Source organism: Panthera tigris, chromosome A3, assembly GCF_018350195.1.
Source record: "Panthera tigris isolate Pti1 chromosome A3, P.tigris_Pti1_mat1.1, whole genome shotgun sequence".
Taxonomy (NCBI): domain Eukaryota; kingdom Metazoa; phylum Chordata; class Mammalia; order Carnivora; family Felidae; genus Panthera; species Panthera tigris.
This window is the reverse complement of record NC_056662.1, coordinates 26,741,199-26,755,393: the sequence shown is the minus strand read 5'-3', so window position 1 is coordinate 26,755,393 and position 14,195 is coordinate 26,741,199. Positions and strand designations below refer to the sequence as shown.

At 58.0% G+C, this 14,195-nt stretch overlaps 1 protein-coding gene across 1 annotated transcript; it reads left to right on the top strand.

The window, feature by feature from the left end:
- Positions 1-1,016: 1,016 nt before the first annotated feature.
- Positions 1,017-14,195, top strand: MYLK2 (myosin light chain kinase 2). Its single transcript, XM_042979716.1, has 13 exons — positions 1,017-1,068; positions 1,539-1,616; positions 1,713-2,067; positions 2,986-3,287; positions 4,844-4,949; positions 5,549-5,642; positions 7,882-7,991; positions 8,076-8,217; positions 10,741-10,811; positions 10,956-11,084; positions 11,875-12,027; positions 12,228-12,360; positions 13,284-14,195. Exons 1-13 carry the CDS (start codon positions 1,017-1,019, stop codon positions 13,362-13,364), a joined length of 1,806 nt encoding a protein of 601 aa, XP_042835650.1. The 3' UTR covers positions 13,365-14,195.

The window sequence follows — 14,195 nt, the reverse complement described above, 5'->3', positions numbered from 1 at the left end:
TGGATACCTCTCCTCATCCCATCTCAGCTTGATTACCTCGGGCCTGAGTGGCCCCCAGGTCACCACCGCACTGGAGGACCCTTGCAAAAGGCTCTCCAGCAGCCCCCTCCTTCCAAACAGGCTTCGGGGGAGAACGAATCTGCTTGGTGGGGTGGCCCTGAGCACTGACCGTCTCCCACTGCTGCTTGGGGCAGCCTCTGTCTCCTGGGGAGCCCAAGAAAAACATATCTTCAAAAGAAAAGGCTTTCAGGCCCATGGGCATGTTGAGCAAATGTCCCCGAGACAATTTCTTACCCAAAGATGCCCCAAGTAGGTCTGGATGCCAGGGGCAGGGATCATGGGCGCAGAGCTGGGCAGGGGGGTCAGGGTGAATAGCCCCAGGCCTGCATGGCTCTAACCAGCTTCTGGGAAACCCCAGGAGACATGGCACGCAGGTGGGCAGAGCCAGGGCCCGGCCTGAGCATAGCCTTGTCCTCCAGCCCCGCCCAAGACCCCCTGGTGTGCCAGGCCCCCTTCCTGATCCTGTCCAAGCCGGTGACACCAGACAAGGCCTGGGAAAAGGCTGCTCCCTCAGGGCCCCAGATGCCCCCCTCCCTTTTCTCTTCCTGCTTCTCCCAACACTACTCTCCCCCCAGTCGGTCTGTGGGAAGAATGCCGTGTCCTCTGAACGGGGGCCAAGAGTGACAGGTGGTGGCAGTCCGAGCTGCATGGCCCCTGGTGTAAGAGATCCTCTCCTCCGTCCCCGCCTCCCCTGCCCGCGCCCCTGCCTCCGCCTCTGCCCACCCAGCCCAATCCCTTACAACTGCCCCAGGACTGCTTCTGGGCAGCCGCTGCAAGTCAGACGGCCCTCAAGTTGCCCCTCTCTGCTCCAGGTACCTTTCTCCCCTCAGTCAGCTGGCCCTGGCTCCTCTCGGCCAGACAAGAGGAGGAATCTGACAGCCTGACACACCTCACTCTTCTTTCTGCAGCTAGAAAGACTTGAGTTAGACAAGCAGAAGCACACGCCTCCCTACCTCATGGCGACAGCAAACGGAGCAGTCGAGCTGGGAATCCAGAGCCCATCGACAGGTGCCAAGCTGGGGCAGGAGACAGAGGGAGGAGCCTGGGAAGGGGCGTTTGAATCCAGGGCTGGGCCCGTTCCTCAGTGGGAGTTCTGTGCCCCAGGCCTTTTTGTATGGCGTATGAAAGACCCAGAAATTACAACTATCTCTGGGTGACGTTGGGCTGGGTTGAGGGCCTGCATGAAGCCCTCCCTGGAAAGAATGGGAAAATGGGAAGCCCCCATGCATGGCATCTAAACATCCTGGGCAAGGGACGGTGGGGGCATCAAGGTGCATTAGAGGACCAGAAGTCTCCCAAAAGGGCCTCCCAGATCCCGGCAGCCCATCTCTAGAGCCCATCAGATGGCCCCAGAGGCTCAGTGGGACCAGCATTTGCAAATTGCTGCCTAGGTAGGGACCTGGGCCCAGAGCTGGTCTCTGGCCAGCCTGGCTGGGGGTGGTGGGTGGATCCTGACTGGTGTCTCACTTCCTTTGCAGACAAAGCACCTAAAGGTACAGCAGGTGAGGGACCCCCGGCTACGGAGAAAGAGCCTGGTCCACCAGATCCAAAGAAAGGTCCTGGGCCGCCAGATGGGAAGAAAGAACCTGGCCCCTCAAACCCAAAGGAAGAAACCAGTCCCCCGGATGCAAAGAAAAAACCTGGGCCCCCAGACCCAAAGAAGGAACCTGTTCCACCTACCCTGAAGAAAGACGCCAAAGCCGATGCCCTAGAGAAAGGGGACGGGTCCCCGGCCCAACCCTCAACGAGCAGCCAGGGCCCCGAGGGAGAAGGCGACCTGGGTGGGGGCCCCGCGGAGGGCAGCGCTGGGCAAGCAGCAGCCCTGCCCCAGCAGACCGCGACAGCGGAGGCCAGTGTCAAGAAGCCCAAGGCCAAGCAGGAGACCTCAGGCAGCCAGGGCCCCGGAGAGCCCAAGGTACACAAGAAGGCAGCCGAGGGCCAAGCAGGGGCCAGGAGGGGCTCCCCCGCCTTTCTGCACAGCCCGAGCTGTCCTGCCATCATCTCCAGGTGAATGCCCCCTGTCCAGCAGTGGGGACGGGTCTGAGGCTCTGGCCCCAGAGGTCATGCGTAGCTCCTCTGTTTTGGGCATTGTTGTCACCATGTTCAGTGCTAGATTGGGCGGTTCTGAGACAGTCTAGCATCTGTCCTGGGCATTGGCTCTACTACCTTGTGCCCCTGCAGAAACCAGGACGTGGTGAGCGTTCGTAGACACCAGGAATGTCAACACAGAGAGGTCCTCAAAGACCTCTTCTCTAAGCATCTGGAGTCCAGAGTTCCCCTTCCTCCATGAACTTGGTTCTAGCCAAGGGCAGGACTGAGATATCGGGGCGGGGGTGGGTGGGTGGGGAAGATAACTTACCTTCTTACTATAATGCGAAAAGATGACTAATAATCGGATTGATAGATCATTACTAATACTTTCATAAGCATGATATAGCACCAGTCTTCGGCAATCTGTTAGACTTACCTGAATGCTAACCACATGAATGATATTAGAGATGTATTATAAACCACAGTAGTGACACCATATCAGTCAGAATTATATATTAATATCAGTTAATACCGTGATATCATTGATACATGATCTATTGAATTACCACGGTCTTCGTGAATCAAGAGCCACACGCTGTCCCTAATTGTAGCCACATAACAATTAACCAAAACAACAATCCTGTTAGTAGATATTAATGATCTATTAGTGCATTGATAGTCAAGATAGTGACCACAGACATTTATGGTATTATTAATGTCCCTTGACTTCATTCAAAGTGAATTTGGATGCATCACCCCATGCATTTGAGGGAGCGGTGGGGGGTTGTGTTAGCTCCAGATTGCAGGAGAGGCTCTGGAAGCATTGAGACCTCCCGGAGGCCAAAGCACAGCTCTGACTGCTAAAGGCATCATCTCTGCATCGTCATGTTCTAGGCCCGAGAAGCTGCCAGCTGAGAAACCCCCAAATGAGGCATCAGAGCTCATCTTTGAAGGGGTGCCTGTGACCCCCGGCCCCGCGGATCCCGGGCCAGCCACGGTGGCAGAAGGAGGGAAGGACATCCCGGCAGGCAGCCAGAAGGAAGCAGGAGAGAAGGCTCCGGGCCAGGATGGCCAGGCTAAGGTGCAAGGGGACACCTCCAGGGGGATCGAGTTCCAGGCTGTTCCCTCGGAGAAATCGGAGGTGGGGCAGGCCCTTGGTCCCACAGCCAAGGAAGAGGACTGCTTCCAGATTTTGGGTAGGCCAGGGGCAGGTTGGGGGCTGGGGAGGGAGAGGGGCTCCCCAGATGTCCCCATGTCTCCCAGTCTGGAGTGCTGAGTGTCGTATAACTCTAAGAAGTACAAGTTCCTGGTCCCTTCGGATGGAGAAACCGAGGCTTGGGGAAGGGGAAGCGTAGCGAGTGCCCCAAATCCACAGCCAGGACAGGATCTGTACCTGTCCAAACAGCCCCACTCCAGAGCTCACTTTTTGCACTCTCTTCTACTTTGTCTACAATGGGGTTGCGGGGAGGGGGGGGGGGATTAGGCAGGTTTTGGAGCAGCACCAACTCTCTGGACAGTGGAATTTAAAGTCAGTCTGTAGAAGAGCTCAAAGGCCAAGCTTTGGTAGTTCAACTGCATCCTGGAGGGGGTAGGGAGGGTCATGAGAGCCATAGAGGGTTCATGAACTGAGGAGCACAGGTGTATGTGTATGGGAGCAGTGACCAAGGAAGCTGGGCACGTGAGATGGGGCAGGACTGTAGAGTGGCCTTAACTGATGGTCAGACAAGGAGCTGGGGGGTTAGTGGTTTATTAAGGAGGAGACATAGAGCATGAGCGGGCTTGGGGATCAGCTGAGTAGGGAAAAGGCCTGGGCAGGGGTGCAGCAGGGGTGGGGGTGGGGTGAGATGGGGTCAGGAGAGCCCAGAGTGTCCTGACACCCCCCTCCTCCAGGCTGAGGTGCCATGGAAGCCCAGTCAGCCCGTCTGGTCAGCGGCACGGTGCCACCCAGACAGGGTGGGAGGGCCTGGCGGCTGGGCAGCGGCCAGGAGCACTGCCTCCTCCCCCAAGCAGCGGCAGAGCCTCTGCCCCGCCCCCTTCAGAAATCACATCCTCGGGGTGACGGGACCTGAACAACCTCCAAGGGCCGTCAAATGTATCACCAGCCCGGCTTCCCTGCTGCCTCTTGCTATTTATAAAGAGGTTTCCATTCCCGATGACTCAGCCTGTGGGCCGCCAGGGCCCGCTGTTCCCCGTCATCACCGCTAGGTGGCAGCCTCTCCCTACCAAACACCGCCTTCCCTGTCTCCTCCCGCCCTCGCCCTGCCCTTGGGCGGTGCCCAGCTCGGGGCAGCTTGTGGTGTTATTAGAGGGGATGGTAGGCAGGTCCAATCACCTACCCCATCATTCAGACATAGTAACGCTGATCTGGTCCTCCGCCATTATCGTCCCCACCCCACCCCGCCTTTTTTTTTTTTTTTTTTTTTCTTTAATGGAAATGCAGATAGCTTGGGATGGAGACTTCCTACCTTATAATGTGGGAGGGCCCAAGAAATCCAATCAGCTGTCCCCATTGTTGTGCCAGGAGAAGCTGAGCCCCCTCTGACAGAGTCCCAAGGCCATTTTGTGTGTTGGTGGCAGAGCTGAAACTGGAAACTGGGCCCCCTAGCCCCTATCCTGGAGCCAGCTGTCCCCCAGGTATCATCACTTGGTGAACTTTGCTGGATGGGGCCCAGGCCAGGCAGGAGGGGGTGGTGCCGGGGTACATCCTCAGCAGCTCCTGCCACCGACTGATGGCTCTGTTCTGCCTCCCCAGATGACTGTCCGCCACCCCCAGCCCCCTTTCCCCACCGCATCGTGGAGCTGAGGCCTGGGAACATCCACAGTCAATTCAGCCTGAACTCCAAGGAGGCGCTGGGCGGGTGAGAGCTGGGACCCGGAGCCCCTGGCCCACAGGCAGGAGCACATCGAGCACCCAGGGCCTCACGTCTTTCATGTACAAGGCCCCCACACACCCCGATTGGACATGATCTCTGTGGACACAATTACTTCTACGTGGTTAATAACTCCCATCGTATGCAAGCTGTCACATGGGTTGATATGCACTCACGCCCCCGTCTCTCACACAGATACACCATCGGCCATTCAGTGTTGCCCATAGGAGATGAATGGTATTTTCCTGGCTGTTTCAGTTTTAGGCACCACCCTGATCCCCGCAAGGTGCTTCATAAAAAACCCCGCAGGTGACTTGCCCAGGGCCCCAGGGCCCATGCTTACCACAAGCCTGTGAGCTGTCATGCCAGGGGCCATCCTCTGGATGAGCCGAACTGTCCTGTGCCCGTGGTTTTTGTGGCTCAGCTACTGTCCGTGCAGTGGAGCTCATAGCTTCCGAACGGAGCCAGGCTGGCTGGGACAAGCGTACCGTCACAGAGGGGGATCCAGACGGGAACGGAACACAAGCCCCCTACCTCAGGCCTGTGTCCCCGGGAACCCCTTCACTCCCAACCTCTTCTCTCTTCAGCGGCAAGTTTGGAGCAGTCTGTACCTGCACAGAGAAAGCCACAGGCCTCAAGCTGGCAGCCAAGGTCATCAAGAAACAGACACCCAAAGACAAGGTAGTAGGGGCTGGCTGCATGGGAGTGTGAAGGGGTCCTTGGAGTGGGGAGTGGGTACCTCTCACCTCCCTCTACCCGTATGTCTGCACCAGGGGTTTGTTGTGTGGACCTTGATGTTGCTGAAGGGGTCACTCAGATAGACAGATGGACAGGCAGACAACCCTGCCACAGGGCCTGAAGCCCCTACCCATAAACAAGACGCCTCAGTTAGTGAACTTATCCTTGGGACTTCCCCTTCTAGGCACAGGACATTCAGGCCTTCTGTTTGGTTCAATTCAGCAAACACTCATGAGTGTGGGCTCTGGGCCAGGCCCTGTGCTGGGCCCTTGGGGTCCCCAAGGGAAGTGAATGTGGTTTCTGCCTTCAGGGAATGCCGAGGTAATCAGGCCCCGTCTAGAGCTGTGCCTCCACACCCAGCCCGGGCCCGGTTCAGAGGAGGCCGAGGGCAGTGTTTATTTAAGGAATGAGTGAATGAGTGGATGAATGAATGAATGAATGAATGTGGGCAGAGGCTCACGTGAAGTGAGGGAGGGAGTCAGGTGTGTGAGGAGGTGATGACCGTCTAGCAACCTGTTGTGGTGAGGACTGGAACTCAGGAAAGCTGGGGCGGGGGTCAGGAAGGGGCTGTGGAGAAGGCTCCTGATTCAGCTGGCGGGTCTCTCTAGAACAAAGGCTTGAAGCAGAAGCTGATTCCAGTGGCGGGGCAGGGGAGAGAGTTTCAACCAGAGGGGAACCGTGAGGGGAAAGGCCTGAAGGCCAGAAACGGCAGAGACCTGCTGGGGACCCTTGGGTTGAGGCAGGGGAGCCGAGAAGTGAGCTGATGGGCATTCGAGGCAGAGACCCAGCACCTGCAGAGGCCTGGAGCCTGGGAAGAGCATAAGAAGGAGCCCAGAGGCCTGCAGCCCTGCCCCTCTGTCACGGCTCTATGCACACTGGGAAGGCGTGTAGTTTCTACGTGACTCTGCCTTTCTCCAACTCCCCTACTCGACTGCTGGGTCTCCAGGCCTCTGTTATGGACCTGGCTCAGCCTAGACGCTCAAGACACATGTGCTGTGGACATTAATTGGAGTCAGCTCTTGACTGCTTTCTTCCTGAGTACTTTTTCTGCGCCATTCGCTGTGCCAGGTGCCGGGGACACGGTGGTGAAGTCCGTGGGTCCCTGTCCTCATGGGCTGACAAGCTAGAGAGGAGGAGCAGACAACTAAAAACAAGCACAAAGCATGGTGTCAGGCACTGAGACGCACTAGCAGGAAAAGTAAAGCGAGGCAGGGTACAGGGAGTGGGGGGCCAAGGGGGCCATAAAGATAGGGTGGTGAGGTCAAGGCCTCTCTGGGGAAGTGACGAGCGCGGTGAGAGACGAATGAAGGAGTAGAATCACAAGGAAAATGGGAAAAATTTGGGCAGTGACGTGATGCTGGGGGGCAAGGGGGCGGGCAGGGGGAGAGGCTTGATTTGTGGCATCTGGCAATTTCCCTGGTGTAAAGATTCCTACCATGGCTGATATCAGCTACCGGTGTGACAGGTGGCTTTCAGCCTCTCTGAAAGTGACAGTTTAGCAGCCTCGACTAGGAAGGCAGTGATGGAGCAGGTGAGAAGGAACTGACTGGGTTTGTAATCCAAGAGGGTTTCCTGATGGCGGGTGTGAGGGAGTAAGAACTCGGGGAAATCTGAGATAGCCTCTAACTTTCTGTCCTGCGCACCTGGGCCAGGGGTCATGCCCTGTTGCTAACAGGCAAGCTGAGGGCAGCTCAGTTGTGGGGAGGGGGCCACATCGAGGGTTTCATTTGGACCTGAGAGACTCCGCATGTCACTTGGACATCCAAGGGGAATGGCAGTTAGGCATTTGGAGCTGTTGGTGCCTGGAGTTCAAGGGTGCAGTCAGAGGTGGAAGTACGTATTTGGGGATCAATTACATTTGGATAGAACGGCAGGTACTGGGGCTTGAGGAGGATGCCCGGGGAGAGTGGTGAGCGGAGGACTGCCCCTCGGGCACCCCCGTGTTCAGGCGGGAGGAGAAGGGGAAGATCTGGCAAAGGAATGGTGTCCCAGCAGGAATGACCAGGGGTAAGGACACAGTCTCGGGAGTGGGGAGAGACAGGAGGCAGGGAGGCCAGCAGGGAGGAGGCCGGGCAGTGGTCCGGACCAGGCCCAACAGGTCCGGCCAAGGGCAGAGGGGTGGAGGGTGGAGGACAGGGAGTGGTGACACTCAGGTGGGGCCCCTGGTTTCCCTGGTCCCCAGGAAATGGTGATGCTTGAGATCGAGGTTATGAACCAGCTGAATCACCGCAACCTGATCCAGCTCTACGCGGCCATCGAGACCTCGCACGAGATCGTCCTGTTCATGGAGTAGTGAGTGCTGGCAGTGGGGCAGGGGACCGGGTGGGGGTGCCAGCCGGCCCGGAGGCAAGCTTGTAGAGGGGTCTGTGCACACAGCATCGAGGGCGGCGAGCTCTTCGAGAGGATTGTGGATGAGGACTATCAGCTGACTGAGGTGGACACCATGGTGTTTGTCAGGCAGATCTGTGATGGGATCCTCTTCATGCACAAGATGCGGGTTCTGCACCTGGACCTCAAGGTACTGGAGCTGGGGCCTCCTGGGAGGGGTCAGGAGCAGCATCCGACCACCTGAAACCTGGTGGCAACCAGCTATCCCTCCGCCCCTCCCGTCGGTCCTTCTCTTCCTCCCTCCATCCTTGTATCTATAGATCCCGAAGGGTTTATTGAGTCTTCACTAAGTACCAGGAGCCAGGGCTACAAGACAGAGTGAAAGAGACTTGGTCCTAGCTCTCAGGGTGTCTAGTCTAGTGTTAAGTACACATCTCTTACAGTCCTGGGAGCCCCAAGCGCACCGTCTCACGCAATGAACTTGCTAAGTGTTGCTAACGCGTCCACCTCAGTGCTGGCCCCTTGTAGGCGCTGCGAGTGTTTATTGATTCATCCCACAAGTATTTGTGGAGGGCCTACTCTCTGCCAGGCAGTGTTCTAGGTGGTGGAGATCAGGAGTGAACAAAGCAGATAAAAACGCCTGCCCTCTGGGAACTTATGTTCCAGAAGGGGAGTCAGAAAAACAAATCAATTACGTATAGCATCAGTGCGGCAACACACACGTGACAGGCACTAACAAAAACGTTCAGTGAGAGGATATTCACATCCCTCCTCTGACCCTGCTCAGTAACTTGCAGGTAGGGGGTCAGGGACAGAGCGAATCGGGTTTATGCATCATGCCAGCTGTGGTCAGCTGGAGCTCGGCGATGCGGGCGGTGGTGCTGAGTAAGCAGGGGCAGCGTGAGTGCTGGGTGTCACGTTTGCAGGATAATCGGCCGGGCTGGTGGAGAATATGGAGCATGACCACTGCGGTGGGTTAGCACCCGCTGGCCTCGTGGATAGTCCTTTAGCTCATTCACTCAACAAATATGTATCGAGTACCTGTGCTGTGCTAGGCTGCTTCTGTGCTGCTGTGCACGGTGCTGGGCACGGGCGTTACCATAGGGATGGCGAAGGACACGCCCCTTCCCCCCCCCCCCCCGCCGGGGGGGCCTACAGGTTAGTGGGGGAAACGGACCTTCCTCAAATAGATCATCTGAAACCGGAAAAGCGTTGTGAAAAGTACATGAGAGTAACGGGGAGACGTACGAGGTGAACTTGGGAGGAGCATGCAAAGGCCAGAGCAGGCCCGGGGCTGGCCAGCACCTGTACCGCGGGCTCATTTGGGGTCAGAGCTGTTTGGGGAGTATGCGCCTTCCGACAGCCCGCGGGGCGGGTGTGCTGTGAGCATCCGCCCTGACAAGTGAAGCCAGGAGAGTAAGGAGATGGGTTCCAACGGGCCAACGTGGCGGCAGGGAATCTGAGGGGTGGTTGTAATGACCAAGGGCCCAGAGGGTGGCGGCCGGGACCAATGGCAGGGATGGAAGGTGGCCAGACGGTGGCTACATTCTGAAGCTAGAGCCAGTCTGATTTGCTGAGGGTTTGGATGGGGGAGGGGGCAGAGGGCAGGGAGAGGAAAGAGCAGGGTGACTCCTGAGTTTCTGGCCAGAGCTGGTGCCTGCACGTGGCATTGGAGGCCTCCTGTTCCCCCCGTGAAAGCCACTGCCTCTGGGGTAGAGCAGGGTCCCCAGTTAAAATGAAGTGCCCTGGGAAGAAGCTCATTCTGAAGCCTCTCTATCCTGAAATGTGTTTTTTCAGGAGAGCAGTAAGTTTCTCCTCAAAGAGGGGTTTCGTGGTCAAGTAAGCTGGGTGACCCATGGCCCGACGGCCCTTCCCAGGGCTCCTCGGGAACTCTCAGACCAGGAGGAGGTCTGAGTCTGTGTCACTTCGCTCAAAAGATCGCACCCTGGGACCTTTCTTTTCTTTCTCTGTTTTGTTCGAACACCAGGTGAGCGGGTGTCATTAGTCCTGCTCTGAGCGGATGCCTCGGTTCAGAAAGCGCCTTTAGAAAGCATGCTGTCAGGGTGCTCTAGTCAAACGCCCACAGAGCCCAGATGTGTAACGGGCCAGGCCAGGGCCGTGAAGGCCCCCGGGGAACCAGGGGACTAGCACCCGTCGGGGATCACTGACAACTCACCCCGAGCGGTGTGTGGCCATGAGGCGAGGGCTTCTGTTGTTTCGGGAGGTGCAGAAGATCTGGAAAACAGGGTTTTTGTGTGAAGTCTCCTGCCTTTGAACCATTGTTAACTACCAAAAAGGTTTCTGCCTTGCAATCTCAGATTAGCCCTGCGTCCTCGGGTTACAGGAGGAGAAAATGGAGGCCCAGAGCCGGGAGGGACCGGCCTCACAGGAACTTCACTCACACACTCACCTGTGCTGGAGTCACAGGATTCCCAGGAGCCTTGGCTGAGCACCTACCCGGTGCCTTAGTTAGACATTGGTGGGGGGAACAGGGAGGCAGGGAGGGGACAGTCCCTGCCCTGGGAAAGTCCCTCTCTGGGCTGCGGGGTCCTCATCTGTGCCTGGAACAGGCAGGCCCGGGGGGTCACTGATCGGCCGCCCACACCGGCAGCCTGGGCCTCTGCTCCAGAGAGCCCGAGACATGGGTGGACCTGGGTGGGGACGAAGGGTGAGCCAGGTCAGAGGTCAATCCGGGCCACCCCCTTCTCCTCAGCCAGAGAACATCCTGTGTGTCAACACCACGGGCCATTTGGTGAAGATCATTGACTTTGGCCTGGCACGGAGGTACCACCTCAGTGGGGGCGCGGGGGGGCGGGGGAGGGTAAGGGCAGGGCAAGCCTCTGAGGTGGGCAGGGGGCAGGGGAGGAGCGGAGGGTGCCGGCACGAAGGCCGGGGTCTGCACTCTGAGCTCTTGCTCTCACCCCCAAGGTATAATCCCAACGAGAAGCTGAAGGTGAATTTTGGGACCCCAGAGTTTCTGTCACCTGAGGTGGTGAATTATGACCAAATCTCTGATAAGACAGACATGTGGAGTATGGGGGTCATCACCTATATGCTGTGAGTCCTGAGAGAATGTGGTGTCTGTGGGACTGGGCATGTGGGTGGGCAGCTGGGGCCAAAATTGGCCTTGGGGTCCTGGTGGGGTGGGTCCCATCTCTCCACTCTCTCGGGAAGGGGGTTGCTGGGGTTGGGAGTGCTAGGGAGAACCAAGAGAAGGGAACTTTGTACCCATTTTGTAGATGGAGAAATGAAGGCCCCTAAAGGCACAGTGTCCTAGCCTAAGGCTCTGGACAGCAGACCTTTATGACTCAGGGTGGGGGCAGAGGGGCAGCAGACATCTTTTATGCACTCATCATTCCTCTTCTCCATTGTAACCTGGGAAGCTGGGATGATTATGCCCATTTTACAGATGAGAAGAGTGAGGCTCAGAGAGGGGAAGTGACTTGCCCAAGGTCACCCAGCCAGTCAAACCCAGGTCTGTCCCACTCAAGAAGCTGGGGGTCGGGGCACCTGGGTGGCTCAGTCGGTTGAGTGTCCGACTTTGGCTCGGGTCATGATCTCACAGTTCGTGAGTTCGAGCCCTGCGTCGGGCTCTGTGCTGACAGCTCAGAGCCTGGAGCCTGCTTTGGATTCTGTGTCTCCCTCTCTCTCTGCTCCTCCCCCGCTCACATGCTGTTTCTCTCTCAAAAATAAAGATTAAAAAAAAAATTAAAAAAAAAAAAGAAGCTGGGAGTCTTTTCAGCTCATGGTGCTGCCTTCTAGGATCTGCCTCCATCCCCTGAGCCCCCAAAGGTGACTCAGGGTCCCCAATTTCATCTCCCTGCCCCCTGACATCCCCTCTCTCCAGGCTGAGTGGCCTCTCCCCCTTCCTGGGAGACGATGACACAGAGACCCTAAACAACGTTCTCTCTGCCAACTGGTACTTTGACGAGGAGACCTTTGAGGCCGTGTCCGATGAAGCCAAAGACTTTGTCTCCAACCTCATTGTCAAGGACCAGAGGTGAGGCTCACCCCAGGACACAAACCCCGTGTGTGCAAGCCCAGTGCGTGCGTGCCTGTGTGTGTGTATGTGTATGTGTGTGTGTGTGTGTGTGTGTGTGTGTGCGTGCACTGCAGGGCAGGAAGAGGGCTGGGCAGCGGCTGGGCTCTGGTGTTTCGCAGGCATTCCGCCCATCCTCACCGCACTGCCCCCTCCCACAGGGCCCGGATGAGCGCTGCCCAGTGCCTCGCCCACCCCTGGCTCAACAACCTGGCAGAGAAAGCCAAGCGCTGTAACCGCCGCCTCAAGTCCCAGATCTTGCTTAAGAAATACCTCATGAAGAGGCGCTGGAAGGTACCACTGGACACGGTGGGGAGGAGGGAGGGGCTGCAGGCGGGAAGAGCTCCTGGCACCAGATCCCAGGCCCCACCAGCCCTGCCTTGGCAGTTTCTATCGACCAGGCCTAGCCCTGTCTGGAAAACAGGGTTGGCTTTTCTCTCTCTCTGTCCCGGGCTGGTTCCTCTCCTGGAGTAGTGACCCTCCACCCACCCCCTAGAAGCGTCTATCACTTCTAGGCATGGGGAACACGCCAGTGGACAAAAGAGACAAGGATTTTAATTTTTATGGACTTACTTTGGGTAGGTGGCGGGGGGGGGGGTGGATCTTAAAAGAGGTTAAGGAAGGGCTCTAGAAAAGAATGAGGACGCTCAGGAGTGCCAGGGGAGAGGTTGCATTTCTTAATAGGGTCGTCAGGAAAGGCCCACTGTGAGAGAGCATGTGAACAAAACACCTGAAAGCAGTGAGGAGTAAGCCATGCTGGTACTGGGGAGAAGAATGTTCCAGGAAGAGGGAATAGCCGGTGCAAAGGCCCTGAGGCAGAAGCGTGGTTGGCAAGTGTGAGGAACAGGTGGGGTGGGCAGTAAGGCTGGAGGGGAGTAGGCAAGGGGTTAGGGAGATGAAATCAGAGAGGGATGGGAGGCAGGGGGTGGAGGGACTTGGCCATAGCAAGGGGCTTATGTTTTACTTGGAGCGAAATAGGAGCCACCGAAGCATCTAGAGCAGAGAGGTACCCAGGTTTGGCTGCCATACCTGTTGAATGAAGGACGGTGTCCTGGAAGATAGGTATCATGGCACCTCCTGTGGCCACTCTGGGTACTGCACCCTCCCTCCACCTGGCCTTTGGGGAATGAAGGAGACCTACTTAGGGGACGCTCTGCTGGACCACAGCTTCTCCTTTGCCCCGAGGCTGACTGGGACATTTCTCCCTCATCCCTCAGAAAAACTTCATTGCCGTCAGTGCTGCAAACCGCTTCAAGAAGATCAGCAGCTCGGGGGCACTCATGGCTCTGGGGGTCTGAGCCCCGGGAGCGCCTGAGGCCTGGACGCAGCTGCACAGTGGCCGGGGCTGAGGCCACACAGCCCAGAAGGCCAGAGAAGACGGGCCAGATCCCCAGGGTGGGCTGGCTAGGACAAGGCTGCGCCAGGCTGGGAGGCTCGGGGCTCCCCACGACCCCGCGCAGCGACTGCTTCCCCGACGTGAGCCGCCTCAGATGTGGCCTGAATCGATCCTGCTAACGCCTCCCCAGACAGGGCCCTCCCCGGCCCGTCTGTCACAGCCCAGATGCCACAGGCCCTGTTGTCCCCTCCCTGGCTCCCCCTCTTGGAATTGCTACCCCGGTGACCCCTGCTTGGCCTCACCTGGGGCATCCCTGGCCGGGGCTTGCTCCTAGCTGGAACGGGAAGGCTGGGGGTCCCAGCACGTGGGGCTTCTGCGGTTGTGGATGGGAGGCCCTTGGTGGGGCAGGAAGGCAGCGAGGCCAATTCCTGAGGCCCAGCTGCCAGGGGAACAGAGCAGGCTTTGTGAAAGAGGACCTCCATGCCCCCGCCCGCCTCCCCGCTCCCAACAGATAAGGCCTAGTACACACCATCTGGCCCGGCGCGGCCCGGCCCCCGCCCACCTTCCTTACGACCACCAACACACAGGAACTCCGTGTGAGAGAAGGACGCCCAGCCCAGGCCTGGCGGAGGGTGAGGGGAGAGGCCTGGGGGACAGGGAGACCGCCCCCAAGCGTGCCTGAGGGCCAGGCTGGCCCAACCCAGCCACTCTGGACCCTCATCCCAAGGGTCATCCACGGCTTCAGATGATGGGGTCAGCAGGCCCAGGAGGAGGGGGAAAGCCATTGGGCAGT

Excerpts from the sequence above, each read along its gene's own strand:
- MYLK2 (XM_042979716.1), top strand. The coding sequence starts at position 1,017 with ATGGCGACAGCAAACGGAGCAGTCGAGCTGGGAATCCAGAGCCCATCG. Across the intron at positions 2,068-2,985 it reads TGTCCTGCCATCATCTCCAG|GCCCGAGAAGCTGCCAGCTG; the intron begins GTGAATGCCCCC and ends GTCATGTTCTAG. Across the intron at positions 4,950-5,548 it reads TCCAAGGAGGCGCTGGGCGG|CGGCAAGTTTGGAGCAGTCT; the intron begins GTGAGAGCTGGG and ends TTCTCTCTTCAG.